The 19,587-nt window shown below is 39.5% G+C and overlaps 1 protein-coding gene and 1 long non-coding RNA gene across 5 annotated transcripts in view; one reads left to right on the top strand and one right to left on the bottom strand.

Annotated features, from left to right (window-relative positions):
• Positions 1 to 1,551, top strand: part of LOC114158647 (uncharacterized) — a 28,974-nt gene extending 27,423 nt beyond the window's left edge. For both annotated transcript variants that reach the window (XR_003598453.1, XR_003598452.1), the window contains one exon: positions 1,495 to 1,551. This is a non-coding gene — a long non-coding RNA (uncharacterized LOC114158647). The remainder of the gene's footprint in view (positions 1 to 1,494) is intronic.
• Positions 1 to 14,874, bottom strand: part of phip (PHIP subunit of CUL4-Ring ligase complex) — a 40,197-nt gene extending 25,323 nt beyond the window's left edge. For all 3 annotated transcript variants that reach the window (XM_028040333.1, XM_028040335.1, XM_028040334.1), the window contains exons 1-13: positions 14,550 to 14,874; positions 14,375 to 14,433; positions 14,260 to 14,289; positions 14,047 to 14,106; positions 9,577 to 9,727; positions 9,268 to 9,366; positions 7,908 to 8,068; positions 3,568 to 3,789; positions 2,609 to 2,709; positions 2,413 to 2,483; positions 1,515 to 1,615; positions 1,315 to 1,355; positions 765 to 863 (exon numbers count right to left, since the gene is read on the bottom strand). In XM_028040333.1, the coding sequence (XP_027896134.1) occupies positions 765 to 863; positions 1,315 to 1,355; positions 1,515 to 1,615; positions 2,413 to 2,483; positions 2,609 to 2,709; positions 3,568 to 3,789; positions 7,908 to 8,068; positions 9,268 to 9,366; positions 9,577 to 9,727; positions 14,047 to 14,106; positions 14,260 to 14,289; positions 14,375 to 14,433; positions 14,550 to 14,589 (1,235 nt within the window). In that variant the 5' untranslated portion in view covers positions 14,590 to 14,874. The remainder of the gene's footprint in view (positions 1 to 764; positions 864 to 1,314; positions 1,356 to 1,514; positions 1,616 to 2,412; positions 2,484 to 2,608; positions 2,710 to 3,567; positions 3,790 to 7,907; positions 8,069 to 9,267; positions 9,367 to 9,576; positions 9,728 to 14,046; positions 14,107 to 14,259; positions 14,290 to 14,374; positions 14,434 to 14,549) is intronic.
• Positions 14,875 to 19,587: the final 4,713 nt, after the last annotated feature.

Genomic DNA, 19,587 nt, shown 5'->3' with positions numbered 1-19,587 from the left:
TTTTTCATTTAAATACTTAAGCCATTTTATACTATGTTATAAATACATTAAAAAATGCAAGTAAACAAATAATAAAATAAGAAAAAAATAATAATAATTCAGCAAATGGTTAATTTTGAGTCTCTACTCCAGTTAACGATTAGTCGATTATCGAATCAGTTGACGATTACTTCAAAAATCGTTCATCATGATTATTGCATTTAGTCATTTGAGCCCTACAATTATATAAGGTAAAAGCTATTGGAGATTTTTATGACATGCTTAAACATATCTGCGGTTCATTCAGGCTGCAAGGGAGCGAGAGAGAGCAGGACGTTTCAGTAGGTAACAATGAGGCTGAGAGCTTTCAATGTCATGGAAATCAAAAGGGTTCAGGTGAGGATTCAGAGACCTTTGGTACTATATAATACTGTCTTGCATTATAAGTCAGTCCTTTTAAAGGATTGCGTCGGTCCATTTCACATTTAAACCGTAAGCATCAGATAAACAACAAAAAATGTTTCTACAAGTCATTTTTGTTTTTAGATTTCTCCTTTATAATTTCACTTCTGCCTTCCAGAGTTAATCTACACAGTATCCTGATGAATTCAAGGAAACGATCACAATGATTTCCCAGAAAATGTCTTCTTTTTTTTTTTACTGAATTAAAAAATAAACAAGGAAGCAAAACAGGGTTTTGCTCAAGGCCCCAAAATTATTCGAAGCATTTTTGGCAGCCATGCACACACACATACACCCCCGCACGCACCCCCACACACACTTACCCAGGCAGTTTGGTCTGCATATCCAGCAGAATGCTCTTCCAGCCCTGAGGCTGCAGCTGCCAGATCCGAGCCGTACCATCCCTACTGCCACTCACAAACCTACAGCACATAAATATATACGAAGCACTGAAAAGGAGGACTAGTTCAGCTTTGTATTACAAATCATTTTCCTTCATGCAAAGAAATCAAATAAAACCTGAAATCTATTTTCTGTGTACCTTTGCATATTTGTACATCTTTCTCCCTGCTTAGATTGGGGCGACTCGGAGGGGTGGGAATAACAACTGAGCGTTTTTTTGTTTGTGCGAACCCCATGCGGCCACGTTCAGCTCAACACTGAGCGAACACGGTGTGAAAGAATAACTGAGTTTGCTTGTGTGGGACACAGAGAGTGTGTAACAGCGTGCATCAGGCATTAACTAAAGGTGGCGTATTCTGCTGACACAATCAAGCCGCAGCACCCAGAGCTTCCTTTAAGAACAGCCCTTCAACAGCGCTGCATATCAAAACCTGATATTTTTACCGTGTAGCTCTGAGGCAAACAACTTACCTGTCACTGCAGTGGGAGAACTGGATGCTGTCAACTTTATCCTATGTAAAAATAATAATAATAACAAAAGTACTGTCAGAAAGCACATTGTTGTTGTTTTTTTTAATTAAATCATAATCAATTACCGCAGCTGTTAAAAATGCTTCCACCTACAGAAAAATTCATGTTTCTCCACAACAGAATGAAGTATTCAGACTCACTGTGTGGGACTCCAGCTCAGAGATCTTCTCTGGTTGACCCGACCCAAAGTAGTACACCCTAATGATGTGATCGGTGCTTCCTGTTGCGAGGAACATCCCACCTGGACACCGAGGGAAAGGATTAGAGGAGAACTCCTACTCGTGATTTCTGAACCATTTGGAAGAAGGTTTGTTGTTGTCAGTTTCAGTTTCTTTATTATTTATTTTACACTGGTTGTTTTACTCCTAGGTGCACTGACAAATTAAAGTTCTGTTGTTTTTACATGTTTTACCAAGCTTGTGAAGCTACTGGTGTATTAGCTGTACTGGTGCAGAGTTATCAAATAAACCAGTAATTCGGTACATTTACATCTGTGTTTAAAAAAAAAAGAAAAAGAAACATTTTTGTCAATTCAGCGCTGTTTTTCTTTATCGGCCGACACTAAACATCAGATATTTGTATCGGTATCGGAGGTGAACGTACTAGATTCACACTTCAGTGTTGAATATCGGTGTAGTCATCATTCATTTGTAGCACTTACTACAGCTTTCTTTTGGAATCTGTTGTTTGAGAAGCTAGATTGGTTGAATTATATTTTGTGTATTTATTTATCTGAGTAAAGGGACAGAGTATAAATGTGCAAACAACTTACAGTTGTAACATGATGAAACCTGAAGATGTTTTACTCTGAAAAGGATTAAATATGGCTGCTTGATTGGTCGTAAAGTATGATGATTCCATATGTCTATGGGCAGGTTCAGTTTTTAAAATAGGAACACTTGAGATGGATGACGAATAGATTAAGTGAAAGTTTAATTTCACACCGCAGCACACAGCTGCTGTAAAGCCAGTCACATTATTTAATTATGTCGCCTCGGACGGCTTGTTGTGTTCGTAATCAAAGCAAGCAGAGTTTACCTGCGCTGAAGGAGGAGCAGATCATCTGGACGCCAGGTCTGGAGCGCTCCGTGAATTTACTGGGTCTCTGGCTGCGCAGGCATCAAGAGAATGACTTAGGATGTGCAAAATAATATCAAACAAATGCTTCATTCGAAGGGCTTGAATGGCACTTCGGCAGGAAGGACGTGCACAGTTACGATTGTTTTCCCCTCACCCAAATTTGAGCGTGCGAGCGTCCCACTGCCAGAAGCAGATGGTTCCGTCAGCTCCGGTGGAGGACAGGTAGCGCTTTGAGCCGCTACAGAGGGGCGAAAACTGCAAAGAAAACCGATTACTGACGAGCATATACAACACTCAAGTGACCAATAAGCCAAAAATATATACCTCTTAAACTTTTTATTGTTTTTTTTTAATAACCACAAAACTCAGGTGCATTTATAGGGAATTTATGTGGTAAACTAAAATACATAGTGCTAAAATAATAGTGCACAAAATAATACATGAATTTAAATTACAACAGTCTGCTAAAAAATACTGGTTAATGGACTCTGAGTAAAGGTGCAAAAAAAAAGCAGACCAAATCCTCCTTCTCCACACAAAAAATGTTAAAATGTGTAATTTTTCTTCATCTTCATATCTAGACACTGCATTGTGTTGGTCTATCCCATAAGATCCCACTGAAATACGCCAAAGTTAGGTTTTTGCCACGAGTTTAAGAAGTGTGAATACTTTTGTACGCCTGCTGCATCTATAATGTGCGCAGAATGTAGTGGTAAAGTTACAAGTTTGAGCTATTGATAGTAGGATTAAAATAAACTGGTGCTCAAATGGAAAAAAGACAAGTTCTGACCACAAACAAGAGCCAAAATATGGCCAGTTATTAATAAAGACATGAGAGTATAAGCTGTGCAATGCAAAAACACAAAATCTTACCAACGAATTTTTACCTAGTTTCTACTGAAATGTCTTAGTATACTTGAACTAAAACAAAACTAACTTAGTGACTTTCCAGCAATAAATAGTGTTTTAAAGCAATAATTTCTTTAAAAAGCACTTTTTTAAGAAAATACTTTTTTGGCAGATTATTTCATTTATAACTTGGAAAAAATGTCTTGTTTTGTGGGGGAAAAAAGGTTTACATCATGTCACTGGCAAACCTGGACTCCCCCCTACCTGTAGGGAGGTGATGGAGGCCGCGTGCCCCTCCAGGACGGCCAAAGGTGCGCAGGTTTGTAAGCACCACACTCTGATGGTCTTGTCGCAGGACCCGGCAGCGATCATGGTGTTCTCGTAGCTCACGGCCATGTCGGAGATCTCAGCAGCGTGACCGCGCAGGGTCGCCAGCAGACGCCCGTCGTCGGTTCCCCAGATCTTCACCAGGCAGTCGTCTGAGCCCTGGGAAAGAAAACAGAAAAAGAATGCAACGGCACGACTGTCACATGTGAAAACAGCACCTTAGAATGGCTTAAAAACAATGAAACATAGGAATATTGAATTAGAAGATAATGGGACGCTAGTAAAGTCTCAGGAAGTTCCAGTGGCAACCTCCACCATAACTGAAATCTGCAGCTGTCCACTTGGGTAACTGCCTTCTGGAGGAAAGTTTTATGGCCAGACAAGTCAATGACTAAGCTATTTGGCCAAAATAACAGGAATCATGTCTGGAGGAGACAAGGCGAGGCCAGGTTAGCTACCAAGTTGTACTGGTGCATTCCGCAAATCTGGTGGAGGACTAACTCCACATTCTTCCTCTTCACTGCAGATAAACAGTAAATTGATCTGTGTGGTCCAATAGGGCAATGAGCCCAAACATGCATTCAGATAAGAGGTTCTAGAACCTCAGCACTATACAAGACATCTGCAGGTTTCACCAAGGCAAATTTAAGACTTTATAAGACCAGTATGAATGGAATTTAACATCTATATCTCAAAAGAAATGTACAAACTTCATCCAGCCAACTTGCAAGTAATATGCACTTACTCAATGATAGACACAAAAAAAAGCTAGCTAGCAAGGGCATGCTAATGCCACCTTCAATGATATTTAAGATCAAAAAACTATAAATACAGCAGATGGTTAGGGAAACTTGCTGCATTATACAATCAAGGATAGAAAAAACTGAGAACCTGGCTTTTTCACACTGAATAAAAAAGTTAGCTAGCAAGGGTACATTAGCATCTAGTTAGCGGTAACCTCAACTGCGTCGAGTCACAGTACAGAATGAAGAGGTCTGTGTGCGATTCAAACTTTTGCCTGACAGAAAAGTCTCATGATATGAAAAAAAAAAACATTAAGTAATCCTGCTTGACAAAATTTAAGACCTGTCATTAACAAATTAAAGACCAACTTGCATTATCTCTTAATGAATTTAAGACATTTTAAGGACTTCATTTAAGACACACAAATTTAAGTCTTTTTAAGGATGTAACATTTAAGGAGCATCCCTAAAAGGCAGATCCATGGCAGGAAATCAGATTAACTGAATGAGCCCCATCATTTCTGATAAGAAGGTGGTCAAATTTTCAGGTGGAAAAATGCCAGGAATTAGATGGATCCAAAAAGGGGTGTGGCTTGTCTGACTGAAAATCCACAATAAGTTCAAATTTTTCACTTTTTCTGTCTTTGTTTTAAGAGGAACCTTTGAGACTCTGTGCTATTTAATAAATCCACCCTGAACTGAAACTGTTCAGGTAAATCACTAAAGGTCCAAATGGAATATAATATGCATGCCATTGGAGCGTGTATGTAAACCTTTAACCAGAACTATGCATGCGTTTACTACAATATGAGAAATATGCTCTGTATTTACAAAGAAAAAGCAAAAACAACAAGTGCACTTTAATTGCAGCAACATTTTTGTCTTCTGTTTAAAGACAAAAATTTGAAAACTCAATACACTGAAGTATGACTAAATTGCACATAAGCGCTCTCACATTAACATGCAATAGAGTGCAGGAAAACATTTGATCATAAACAGGAAGAAAGGCAAAGCTACCAACTAAGTGCCCAGACATGCTGGCCTGCACAGAGCTAAAGAAAGTAGAGCAAGGTTCCTCAATTATTAGCTGTAATCAAGATTTACTTATTTAGGAATATATTGAAAAATAAAATAAAATAAAAAATTTGAGGAAACTTACAAAGCAGAATGTGGCAGAAATGATATTTATGTCCGATTTTTGTCTTTTACTGCATTCAGTTGCAACTGATGGTGAAAAACTTTGACAATAAACACTGTTCTGATTTTTATCAAAATCTTAAGTAGCAACAGAAACCACAGAACGTTTGAGCTCCACCTCAAATAAGGTCCGAAGAAACTTAACAGCATGAGTGCAGCCTCTAGAAGAAACCTGTCTGATTAAAGGTTGTTTCACTGACATTCTTTAGTTTGAGCAGAAGATCAAGAGCACAACTCAGGCATGAAACCCGCCTTCAGAGGTTGGGTCGGGGGAGAAACACGGCTGAGCATTCCTGTCTGTGATCAAAATATTTTGCAATTCAACGTGCTGCCAGATCCATCTGTGCCTTGATTAAGACCTCGGCTTCGTTTAGAAACACAACAGGTTACCGTCATTACGATGCAAAAACACACATCGAATGTCTCCAATTAAAAACGAGAAGGTAGGACTTCGGAGGGTGATTTTCACTTCATACATGAGTTGGTGGGTAATGTTGTGTTCTTAATTTTTATCTGAAGAACATTCGACTAGAAGAGCCCAGATATTGAGTCTAGTTTATGAAAAGGTAATAGATGTTTAATCTGAGGGAGAATTGAATCTGTGAAGGACATTTTTTGTATTTTCAAACATTTTCCGACTATGCAGAAACTCTGATTTACCGGAATAAAAGCGTCAAAGTTTGGAAAGAAAAGCGAAAGAAAGAAAACTTCAATTACAGACACTTTTCATCCAAACCAAGATGTCTCGATTTGTCATCTCCAATGTCCGTGATAATGAGCTCCAACCGATTTCTGAGCTATATTACACAAATCAATATGGATGCCAGAATCTATGGCTTAAGCAAAACTGCTCACACTTGTTCACGGAATAATCAGAGAGTGTGTTTAGGCCACACACACACAACAATCTAATAATTAATTAATAGAAGGTTGCAGCTGAAAGAGCGAAGAGATCCAAAAATAAGCAATTAAATAAATAAAAGTGATGAGAGGAGACAGCAGGAGAGAGAGAGAGAGAGAGAGAGAGAGAAAAAGAAGAGAGAATGAGAAAGTGACAGAGAGCCAAAATGAATTTTAACTCTGGCACTTAGCCAGTCCCTCAGAGGAAACATTTTCTCCAGTTAAGAAGAGGAATAGCAGGAAGAGTAGTGTGGAGGGGAAGGGAACAAAGAGGGGACAGGCCAGGATGAAGATGGGCTGGAGAAAACGAGGGACGGATAACAGACACAGAGAGAGAGTCTGAGCTCTCTCCCTCCCTCGTTCGCAGCAGCCAGCCATTTTTAGAGTTTTAAGGAGCAGACGCTGGAAATGGTGTACTGCAGCAAGCGGTGTTTAAATCAACAACATCAAACTCGCATCGTCCAATTGTTGGACCAGCGTTGGACTCGGCACGAGACGTGGCTGTTAGATCAAAATTTGTTGGATTCGTTTCTTCCGTATCCCGTAGCTGGGAGTGACTGTAAGAGAAATTACTCGAACAGCAAGGAAACCAGACTAATTTTAAACAGACTAAAAACGGTCTAATTAGGTAAGGACAAAGCTACTGACTCGTTCAAAGCTCAACACATGTTCTGGTCCTTTAAACACCAGAACAAACAGGTGTGTCCCAATTAGAGCGGCGACTAACAATTATCTTAGCTATCGATTAATCTACGGATTATTCTGACTTGACGATTAATCGGGTTAAAAAATTGGCACATTTTGCATATGTTTTGTTTAAACCTTTTTGCGCTATATTAGAAATACATCTAAAGATTAAAAAGAAACAAATAATTCAATTCATTTTTTAACATTATACTGCCTAAAATGGAACAGCATAGCATTCCCTGAGTGCATGCTTGACAGTTTGGAGCAAAGGATGCATTTGCAACATGTGAAAAGCTGGATCTAATATTAATACAGAGTAGGGATCATGCTGATTTTTTTTTTTTGATTGACCTGTTAAAAAGATGCTTTTTGGAGAATTTGTTTTGGAGAATTTTAACCTAAAACTATTCCACTAGAGGAGTTTTGGGTAGAACATTTCACCATACAAAGGATTTTTTTTTTTACCGTAAATACAAAATGTATATTTTTTTTATACAGTTTTGGGTAAATTTCTGCTCTCAGTGTGTTCACCTTTCCGGAAATGGCCGTGTTTTTTTTTTCAAAACTGTTTACTCCAATTAACGATTAATCGTTTGCTAAATTAGTTGACAATTATTTCAATAATCAATTCATCACAATTAGTCTGATTAATCTGTTCAGCTTTAGTCCCAACTGAGCTCAACTAAAGATCTAAACATACACCAGCACCGTCAAACGCAAAAAAAATAAATAAAATAACAGCCTTCTTACTGTGAAGATGCGGCGGCCCGTCCGGTCGAAGGTTACGCAGTACACCGACGACAGGTGTCCCAGGATCCTCTTGTGCATCTTCATGTGTTGGTAGACGGCTGTGGGCACCAGCTGACGGAGGCGGTAGGAGCCGTTCAGTCGGCGGCTGTAGCTCGTCTCCACTTGATGGGCAGAGAAAAATCAAAAGAGAATCAGTACGTGACTTGAAGAGAAAAGAGCTGAGGAGTGACCTAGAGAGGGACCGGTCAAGTGTGTCCTGATCGATAACAAATTCTGGGTTTCTTTGAGGGCTGAGTGGCAAATGAATCCAAAATAAAGTGGAGCCTTTACAAGACGATCCCCATTCGCGGTCAACTGATTTTTATTGTAGTAAAACAAGTAAAAGAGAGAATGCTATTGGTTAGAAACTTAAAGAATATGGAAAAAATACAATTGTTTTCAGTAAGTTCAGGGAAAAATTGCCCGATTTTGATATGTGACAAATTGATTGGTGCAACTATTAATGTCAAGGTACTTCAGGGTTTTAAAAAGTTTGGGTTTCAAAGCCACAAATAAGGTTTCCTAAAACCTGGTGATAGGCGACAGAAGAGGGCTGAAGGAAGCAGCTCCACTTTTCCTCATTTTACAAAGAATACAAACTCAACTGCAGAAATGTGACTAACGATTATTTTAGTCATTGATTATCCTGACGATTAATCAGGAAAAAAATTGGCACATTCTACAGATTTTTCTTAAACCACTTAAGCCTTTTCACACAGTATAAGAAATACATTAAAGACGCAAATAAACAAAGAATAGAATTCCTTTTTAAAATAAGAAAATAACCATCTCAGTAGCTAGAATGCAATAGCATAGCTTTCCTTTAAATAAACTGAACCAGGTGAAGCTAAACTATTCCACTGGAGTTTTAGGTAAAACATATTTACAAACAAAGGTGTTCTTATCTTAAATTCAAAATATATACATATTTTGTACAGTTTTGGCTGAATTACTTCTTCATTTTTCAGCAAATGGCCTTTTTTGGAGTCTGTATACTCCGATTAATCGATTACTAAATTAGTTGACGATTATACCAATAGCTTAGCTTGTGATACTTATGTGCTTAGCCTATATTTTAGCTTTGATTAGTCTGTCCTTATGAAAAACAACAACAAACAAATTATTAAAACTACAATACTCAATTGTACTTTTGCAGCAGTAAAAATAATAGTTCTTGTTTCTGTTTTAAATTTTTAAAAATGGATCAAATGTTGGTGTAAACACAGAGACGTAGTGTAGTTTTATTTAATGTTGTCATACTGTGACAAACCCATCCAGGCTCGTGCATGTTCAAGATAAAAACCATAATAATAATTCATACCAATATTGGGTGGACTCCCATAAATAATTGGTGGCTCCGGGGGTCTTCCACAGTGTAGTGCTGCCAACGCCGAACCTTTCCACACAACATGTTTGCAGCCTGGAAGAACAGAGGAAGCAGATACAGTCATGTTTTAAAGATCACTGTGCGGCACACCTTTAGCTTGGTCTGGATGTATTTAAGCCCTCCATCTTTAACACTTTCAGATTTCGTTCCCAAAGGTTTCCATGACAGACTGCACATGTATAATGTATATCCGCTGGCTTGTGTCGATGTTAAAAGCAGCTCATGCATTGTTCATCCACTTACTGTTGCTGGTGCGCAGGAGGTTCTGCCTGCCGGCCCCCAGCAGGCTGGTGAGTCCCGGCACGCTGGCGGGGACCTCCCTCTCCAGCAACGGACAAACTCTGGAGCAAACCTGCAGCAGGTGGTCTGGAGCGACGTGTCTGTACAGCTTCACCTGAACACAAGCGTTCAATCAGCAACCAGTGCGAGCAGGACAGCAGAGAAAAAAAAACAGAGCTCTCTCACCCTGCTAAAGCATCTTTAGCTTTCTGCTAACAATGCAGAAAGCTTAATTTGATATAGTTCCTCTCATTAGAACAAGCATCAAAATACAAATATTCAGAAAGTAAAACTGGATTCGAGTTGTTTGAACTTCATGCAGTTTGTGTTATATGAAAATTTGATGTGAATGGTTTACCCATGGGGAAAAAAACTCAAGTTTGAGATTTTGGCTTTTTTTTTTTTTTAATAGAGAGCACCGGCATAAAGAAGAAAGTGTGTGTGCAGGCAGGTCTGATTATTTTCTCATCCGACCCGCGTCCGTACTTTTCCATAACTCTCACACCGTTCAGTTAATTTTAAACATACTGAGCAATTGCTGAGATGTAATTGGGTCGTTTATATTCTGGCAAACTCACTTTAGTAGCATTTCATAGAAAAAATACTGCTCTGTAAATCCAGGCTAAAAAGTCAGCGAGTGAGAACGTCATTACAGCTGGTTTGTACTGGATGACATTCAGCTTTAAGTTCATCGTGCCATTTTACGCTTCCGGCTTAAATGATGAAGCTGTCGACTTATTTTGTTTAACTCTTTATTCAGTATTTCTATCCTGAATAGAAATACTATCCTATCCTTGTTTCGTATTTCAATGTATACAAAACGTGAGCATCGGTGGATGTAAACTGCCACATATTCTGACATCAGTGATAGATAAGGCATTGGTTAGTTAGTGGCATCAAAGCACATCAAGCTGTCAACTAGGTATGACTCTAAAACATTTGGTTATCATCTATTTGTATAGTTTTAAGTCCAGACAGCTAAAACTCAAGATGAAACATGACACAATATTAAGTTTATGAGAACTTCCTTTTCCCAATCTACTGAATCTCTTCAGACTACTGCTCAACTATGCGTGGCCTGCAGTACATTTATGCTACATTTAGACGTCCAGCCATTGGTTGTTATAGTGATGCTTTCTGTCTCCTTCAGCCAAGGAGGTGCTTACATGTTGTTTTCATCTTATCTGTAACAACTCTTCCTCAGGTGAAGCCAAGCTGACCAGTGCAAGATTACTCAATGTGGTCACCTCAGCGAGAAATAATGTAATGTTACTAAATGACAAAGATCACTTTTAATATGGCAAAAAGATTCATAGATTTATTTTTCAATATATATTTATACAAACCACATATGCAGACTGGAATCAAACCTGCAACATCCCGATTGCAAGTCAACTACTCTACCCACTGAGCCACAGTTGCAGGTCTGTAAAGCAGCTAACCTGTTAGTACGAGGTTGTTATATAAGTGTTGCTTATGCAGAAGATAACCATGACACATTTTGATAAACAGGCATAATTCTATTTATTGGGTGTTAATTTGATGCTGTTGCTTAACCTTATAGATTAAAAAAATAAATAAATAAATTTTATTGATACATCTTAATATAATCTTGCATCGCTTTCTAGCACAAAAAAGTAAGTGTTGCTCTTTTCTCGTAAACCAAAGGTAATTGGATCATGTTACAAGTTGTTGTGTTAAAACTCAGGTATTTTAACTCAAGATTTTAATACGGCGAGAATCTCACGCGACCCCGTGTGTAAGCAGGTCATTCACAATGTGCCTGCACATATCAAAAAACGCTGGAACGATATTTTTGGGCAGCCGTGAGTCTGAACTTAAACCAAAAAGGACAAAACTGGAAGCCAAATGGACATGTTTAGTGTTTGTACTGATAACTGGAAATGTACGCCTAACAATGACTTATGATAAGCAACCTCCAGCAACATAAGGTAAAAAAGCAAAGGGTTTCCTTTTGCAAAATGCATTAGCATCTCTAAGGCATTCCCCAGAAACAAACAGAACGAGGCTAACAAAGACAGCTAACCGCTGACCATATTCCTAATAAATTACATTTGTTCTCAAAATGCTCAATGGGAGAAGCACACAGCCTAAAATGTCACATAGCTAATGCTCAGCAGCAGAGAGAAAGGGGGTTGGTTCTTGGAGGGGGGCGGGGGAAACACAACATAACCATGAGGTAGGAAACAGAAAAAAAAACAGCCTGTTATAAACACAGTGTGTCACTGATTCCACTGACACATGGGGGACTCTCTCGCATGGCCTACTTCTGAAGAAACACACATGCCTGGATGACTCAAAGAGCATGCAACACACGGCGGGATTAAAGGGAGGAAAATAAAAGCCTGGTGTTCATTTAAGGAGACTAGATTCTCTGATAAAATATCCAGACACAATGAATTTACACTGCATGTCTCAGCTGGTTAAATAAGCCCACTGTTACACATACATTTACTCCTAGAAACTCGTTTGCTTAATTTCTTTATCTAATCCGCAACCATAACTTATTCCTCATGACACACACACACACACACACACATACAGATACCCTTTAATTGCTTTCAACATCCTTGATGGCGCTGAGACGTGATCGGTGTTGCCAAGCACATATCAGAGCCTCTCTCAGGCTGATCTAATAACGGCACATAAAAACACACACTCATGTCCTCATATACATAAGTGAAAGATGTGCAAAAACAACTGGCTCCATTTTCCTTCAGAACACACCCCCGGCCACGACTGCACCAACACTGAACACATGGTCCCTTCACACCCACTGCAAGTTCTCTATGTTTTTTCTTCTTCTTCTTCATATCTTACACCTCCTTGGGTGAGCATGAAAATATGAAATTAGCAATAAATATATACACATATACACCTTCTAATTCCAGTTTAAATTACTTGGTCTAAAATTGACCGAACATTAACGATTATATTTTTAAATCAATCAACAATTCAATTGATCAGCTACTAATAAAGCAACAAAATATATATATTAAAAAAAATATTCAAAAACGATATGAATCCGTTTAATTTAAATGGAAGACGGAAATAATCAAAAATCTAATTAATCCCTCCCCCCACCTTCAATTAATTAGCCATAATTAATATTGTTAATTACAACAATATCAATGAGGGGTATGCGTGTGCTCTTCATCGCTGCCCCCCCACCACCACCCCACCGCACCCCCTTCTTTGACAGAGAGACAGAGCACCGACATCTGAAACGCCCCACGATCCGCTTTTTGGTCGAATAATTAAAACCGCGTCCGCAGGATTTTTGTTCTTAAATTCTCTACACACAACAGTGGATGTTACACACAATAGACCAGGGAGGTTGGCTGAAGAAGGGAGGAAGAGGAGGAGGAGGAGGGGGGAGGAACGGAGAGACGAGCAGGAAGAGCGAGAAAAAAAAAAAAGAAAGAAACGCAGCCAGGCAGAAGAAGCGCGCCGTCAATTATTTTCTTTAAACATCCGAGATTCGGTTCGGTCGTAATGCGCAGCGATTCGCCTTCCCACGTCTCCGCGCACGTTTTCGTAAATGCGAGGAAGAGACACCCCGCAAGCCCGCGTGCGCATTTCTTTCCTTTAAACGTGTCACGTTAAATGATAAAAAATATGAATATTAAAATAAAAATCAATTAAAATGGCAACGACAACAACAAAAATGAGTCGACTACTTTTCACTTCACGCGGGACGTAAATATGCACGCGATAACAAATGGTCTCCACGCCCCCGTGCGTAAATAAGCGCTTGTAGCCGTTTGTTGACATGACAATTATCCTTCAAATTAATAGCTCTAATAGAACATAGAAAAAAAAGTTACCTCTCATCTTCGCATGAGCTGATCAGCTTCCTTTCTTAAGCTCCAACTTACATCCAAGTTCCCTCCCCCCCCAAAAAACAACTCCTTTCCCCAGAATGCCTCCGCGCCGAGCAGGAAGCTCCAACAGAGCAGCTTTACTAAAATCTGCTGTTTATATCTCCCCTCTCTTCAAAAAAAAAAAAGTAATCTTTTCCAACTGTTGCCCCCATGCACGCAAAAATGTTGGTTCTTCGCAGGACAAGAGCGCCTCCATCTCTCCCAGGCTTGTGGCGCAGGGAGTCCCTCCTCCTGATCCTGGCGCTCCCACACCACACAGCCCTCGTGACGTATCAACGTTTCGCACACTATTTTCCAACAACTATTTAAACCTTTTGGACCTGCGTGACACCGAGCCCGCACACCGGGCTGCACACGGGGTCGGCATTCGACCCGGTCGGTGCTGCAGAACGACCCCCCAACCAGGAGCCAGCTCGCCCCGAGAGCGCTTTGGGGTTCTTTCTTTGCCACCTGATTTAAAAATTGCGGGAAATTCAATTTTTATTTTGCTCTCTAAAAACTTTTTTCCTCGGTTATAGAGCAGCCTTACCAAATTTGTGTACGTCCCGGGGTGCTCCTGCCCTGTCCAGTCCAGCCTTCTGGGTAGCAGCTAAAACAGAGGAATAGTGTGGAGTGTGACCACCCAGTTCATAAATGCGCGGACTGGTGTTTTAAAACGCTAAATGATAATTCAGAGAGAAAAGGCGACATCCCACAGTACAGTGCAGAGAGAAGCATCTCTCTCGTAGTGCTGACTGCTTACCTCCTTCTCCTCCACCTCCCTTATCAGGGTCTGAAAATAGGATACAAACGCAAAATTACACCTCGTGACAATTTTGGACATGTTCTAAATTAACCTAAAACGCAAAAACACCAACCTCGGCGGCTTTCTGGCACGGTCCAGCCTCTAGAAACCGGGCTATTAGGAAGTACAGTTCTGGTACGGTTGGAGGGGGAGAAGAGGACGGGAGCTGCGTTAGAAGAGGGCACCGAAGAACATTTTGGGGGCTATTAAAACAGCCGTGACACACTCTTCGTTCTCACTTTACTCACCAGAAGTCAACTGCGCGATGTGTGTACTGTCTGAAGCCATTTTGGGTGTTGTTTGCCAGGGCAGCGCCAGAGCTGGTGTGCTGGGTCTAGGTGGCTGCCCTGTAGCTGTCACTGTTTATCCACCAGGAAGAGGCTGCCTCCATTCAGCCTCGCTCGAACATAGTCCCGCCTGCGTTCATATTCATCCGCCGAGCGTCAGCTAGTGCGCGCCGTACGACTCGCTGCGCAGGCTAACGTTCTTCAGATGTTGGCGACGAGTGCCTAAAATATCATTACGTTAACAGCTGCTTCTGCTGAATTTTACTTTCCGTTGGTTTGCATTGTTTGGCTTATTTGTATTAATCCCCCCTCCCCCCCTCAACGAAAATGGCGGAACCACACAAACAAGCGCGTCTCACTCGGTCTCTGTAGAGTGGAGCTAGAAATGGCAGCCTGCTAAAGCAGGGGACACATTGCTGTAGCTTATCTGTTACGACGAAATTACCCCGTATTTACCACATTTTACGAAAAAAAGTATTACATAGTTATAATTTGACAGAGGACGCAGGCAGCGTTGCGTAATTTCTACGACGTTGTTTGACAGAATTTGTTGAATATCACGGCTCCCGTGTCCGCGAAGGATTTGCAACCGTTGAGTCTAATTGTAGCTACATTGTTTTAGCTCTGCAAACGTGTGAACATGCGTGTGTTTTTACTTCGCTCGTTGTTGCCGTCTTGTATAACACGACGCTGTAACACACCCACTCTGTGCCGTTTGGTGGGGAAGTCGTCCATTTCTCTTCCAAATATTGCTAAGCAGTAAAATGGGGGGAAGGGATGGAAACGGGGAATGCAGCTTAATGAATGAAACCCCCGTGAGTTACAGCAATTTAATAACAATAGAGACTGACGCAAGGCTGACCATCAAGGAAGATTCACAAGAAAACACACACCGCAGGATGACTTACAGATAAGAAAAAGAAACAACAGTTAGTTTAAGCTACTTTTTGCATCATTTGCCCCCAAAGTTTTATTTAGGAATAATGCTAAAACAAGCAACTTCTGTTTTTTTTTTAAGTGTCCATTTTAATGTTTTCTGTGCGATTGTGCAAACTTGGGAATGTAACAACCAAAAAGACCAGCACACAACATGGAAGCAAGGCCTGTCTCACAAAAGTTAAAGGCAGCCTGGAGTTTCGGGTTGATTTTAGTCGTATCACACATCTGAAAGTGCTTTTTTTAAAAGAACAAAAAGGACTTATCTTTGAATGGACTTTGGGCCAGTCTTCACACACGAGTATGCTTTGAAACCATTCCACTATTCCACTTTTGCCCTGTATTTAGCTTCATTTATCTTCTCCCCAATCCCTGTAGTCGGAGAAAAATCATCCCCAGAGCAGCATGCTGCCATCACCGTGTGTCAGAGGGACAGTGGTGCGTTTCCAGGGTGATGTGGAACGAAGTGAGAGTGTCTGTTTCGTGTTCGGCCTTGTCTGTCCAGAGCATTTTCTTCCACCCGTTTTGCTGCGTCCCTCACAAGTCTTGTGGCAAACGGCCAACACAACTTCTCATGACTTTCGTCTTGTCGTTCTTTCATAAAGGCCACATTAGTGGAGTGGATGACTAATTCTTCTCAGGCGACCTTCGTACGCACACAGACGGCTAACGCTTAGTGCACACGCAGCAAGGTAAATCTTCCTCAACTTTGTCTCATTGCGCACAACACTTAAACTTAACTGCGTCCATAAAATGTGTAAAATTTTGATTAAAAAAAATAATTGTAGTTATATTCATGTGTTTACTTAGAGCAAAACCAGCCAGGAGTTAATGTTCTCCCAACCTGAGAACACAACAAAAACAAATAATCTTTTTATGTTTTTTAAGATAATAAAGTAAGCAAACCAGAAGAAATGAGTTGCTCTTTTTGCCCGTTTGTTGCAACCATTTGAATTGAAATGGGTTTTTTTCATATTGTAGAAGTTTTATCAAAAAAAAACACCCCAGCAATTTTCATTCAACAGACTAGATTTCCCACAATGAATAACTTTTTAGTGTTCAGTGTTCAACCCCTTTTATGATTAGGTAATCGCTCCTGACATAATTTCATATTGACTAAACCAAGGCTTTATTCAAGCACAATTTGGAAAACAAAAACCCCTTACAGGTTTGTTTTGTTCCGTTTTTCCACCTACATGTTTTAGCTCATTCAGCTAATTTTAAAAACAAACAAAGATTACCTAAATAAATGCAAAATGCAGATTTGAAATAATTTGCTCTTTTACGGAGGGGTAAAGCAATCCAAAACCAACGGCTGAAAATATAATTAACTCTGTTTTTAAACCACTTTTTTTTTCTTTTTACTTCTTTTTTTAAGTTCACCCAAACCTGATTTGTGTCGCACTTGACGAATCAAGAAATTACAAAATAAAAGAAACAACCAAAAAAAAAGCACCCTGTTTGGCATCAAGAAGTGGGTTAAAATGTGGCAAAAACAAAAACATCGCGTTACGATTGAAAATAAACCAAGAGCAGAAGAAATTATTGTTATATAAAACTCCTGATGTCAGTTCTCACCAGCACAGATGAGCCCAAAATGACCCCCGGCAGATTTAAAGATATTTTCTTTCAAGCAAAATATTTGCTCGTCATAGCAAACGAGACGGGCATCGCTCAAAATGAAATGAAACAACCAGTGTCCGTTAAATAATAATAAAGAAAATCCATCTTTTAAAGAATCAAAATACCTTTCACAGTCTTCCCAGCATAACTGAAAAGCTTCTGTATTTTTCCACCTGTATTTTGATAATTGAACTTTGGTGAGGAGCTCCAAGTCTCTGTGGTCGGAATGCCTACTTCCCATCACCCTAATCTTTATTATCATATGACTTCAAATCAGAAGAAACATGTTGTCGAAAGCATTGTAAACTTACATTTTCCAGCGTTAGGACTTGAAATAAATAACTATTTTATCGTCGTAGCATTTTATCAACTTTGAAAAATGTAGGGGGAGGGGGGAAAAGATGTGCCATTAATTCAAATACATTCATTCAACAGAGACAAAAAAAAAACTCTGTTAAGAAATAATTATTTTTAACAAAGTCACAAATGGTACTTTTACTTGAAGTCTTATGAATCCCTTTCACATACATGCTGCTGAAGCATTTTTAATCCATTTGTTACTTAACTTATCATTTCTAATTAGTGATCTTTACCAGTAAAGTGAAGATGTGTTCTTAATATCTCTATTAGCAGGATAGTTTTCCAAAACTCAAGCCAAGTTATATTAGAAATAAAGCATAACATTATGTTTTTGCAATAAATGATGAGTTTATTAGATTGTTGGTTTTTTTTTTTTTTACAACATTAGCAAATGTGCTTGCAATTTTGTCTGTATTATGTCTTGCTCTGTTGTTTTTTTTGTTTGTTTGTGTTTTCTTCTTTGGTCATTGGGCTGCAAATGATGTGCATTTTAAAATCAAAATTATTTTTTCTTTTCTCTCCATAAATACAGAGCGTTGCATTCAGGAAAATTACTTCACTCTCTCATCGAAAACGGAATCAAACACAATTTGTCACTATGCAACCGCACAGCGAAGCGGTTTTACACAGATTGGTAGATGTGTATAGAACAAACAAGTTATCGCATTGAGATTTTCCCAGTCTAGATACGTTTTATTTAATAAGAGAGAGCTAAAATTACAAAAAAAAAAAGGACAGAAAGAAAAAGAATACCAGTTAGGTTGCTGACCTATGGAGTGACACGGCCACAAGGAGGCGACCTCACTCTGATCCGCCCAGCATGTCACAGCCAAAACAGTGGAATCAGAGGTTATCATTTATTTTACAAACAGGCAGACATTTTGGGAGCTAATAGAAACTGAATGCGCTGTTGTTAACGTCTATCGAAAGACCTTGTTAAGACACTAAAACTGCGGTATTTGTTTCTAATGTTCGTTGTTTTAGCAATTCTGTAGTTTCCACAGTTTTTACTACAGCTTACTAAAATGAACAAAATGCTGCCAGGGGTTTAAATCCCATCAGTTCGTCCCTTTGTGATGAGGATCCATGAACACAACACAAATAAAAATGTTTGTATTCCGTCTTCTTGTAGATGCTACAATGGAAAACATGAAATGTGGTCGATCACCGCAGAGGTTTGATGTAGATGGAGACTTATTTTTAATTGGGACAAAATGATCACAGACTAAGCGAAATCTTCTTACAGTAGAAAACATCGGCTTCGACACAGTGCTCGTCTTTGAGTAACCACGCTTTTTGCGCTCTCTTGCGAGGACCGGTGACTTTTACCCAAAAGCAAACTTTGCTGCACCGAAAATCTGATTTTAACTAATTTAACAAACTTGACCAAAGACGGCATGCCTATTAAAAAAAAAGAAGAGTGACCTAAGTCCTGATTTTTACTGCCCAGAATTGACTAACTTGCACTTTTTCAAATTGATAAATAGAAAATGTCTAAAATTGCTTTCAATTAGGCAAAGTTTTTAAGTTGTGAACGTCCATTTCTAGCAACAACTCTGATGCTATATAGTTATACTTTATTTAACTAAAGTGTTGCATGTCTAGTTGGTAACAGAAAATGGTTTTTTTTGACTCTCAACTCCTTTTGACTTGACGATTCTGGCCCATATGAGGAAAAGTTTGGACTCTCCTGGTTTATGGTTTTGAACGACAGGTCAAATGAAGAGGCCGAACGGTTTCACTGGTCCCACCACTCCAACAAATGCTGACCTTTCACTTCCTGACACAGCAGTTGTATTTAACACTGCCACGTGCCCCTGGCGACCTCCCACACACACAAAGGTGTAAAGATGGACACACACACGGAGCGCTTTAAAAAGTACTTCTAAACCTGGACGCATTGAAGCGGCGCTCGGGAATGCTAACCGTTTGTCAAAATAAAGCCCAAAATAAGAAGTTGCAGTTTGCTAAGGGAGACTTGTAACAGAAGGTGTTCTGTTTAGGTGACACCAAATAACGTTTTTGGGGGCAAAATATAAAAAAGCCACATTGGAAAACTGCAGCACATTTCCCTAAACCA

The sequence above is a fragment of the Xiphophorus couchianus genome, chromosome 15, assembly GCF_001444195.1.
Source record: "Xiphophorus couchianus chromosome 15, X_couchianus-1.0, whole genome shotgun sequence".
Classification (NCBI taxonomy): domain Eukaryota; kingdom Metazoa; phylum Chordata; class Actinopteri; order Cyprinodontiformes; family Poeciliidae; genus Xiphophorus; species Xiphophorus couchianus.
Note: the sequence above shows the minus strand (reverse complement) of the source record. Positions and strands in the feature narration are given on the sequence as shown.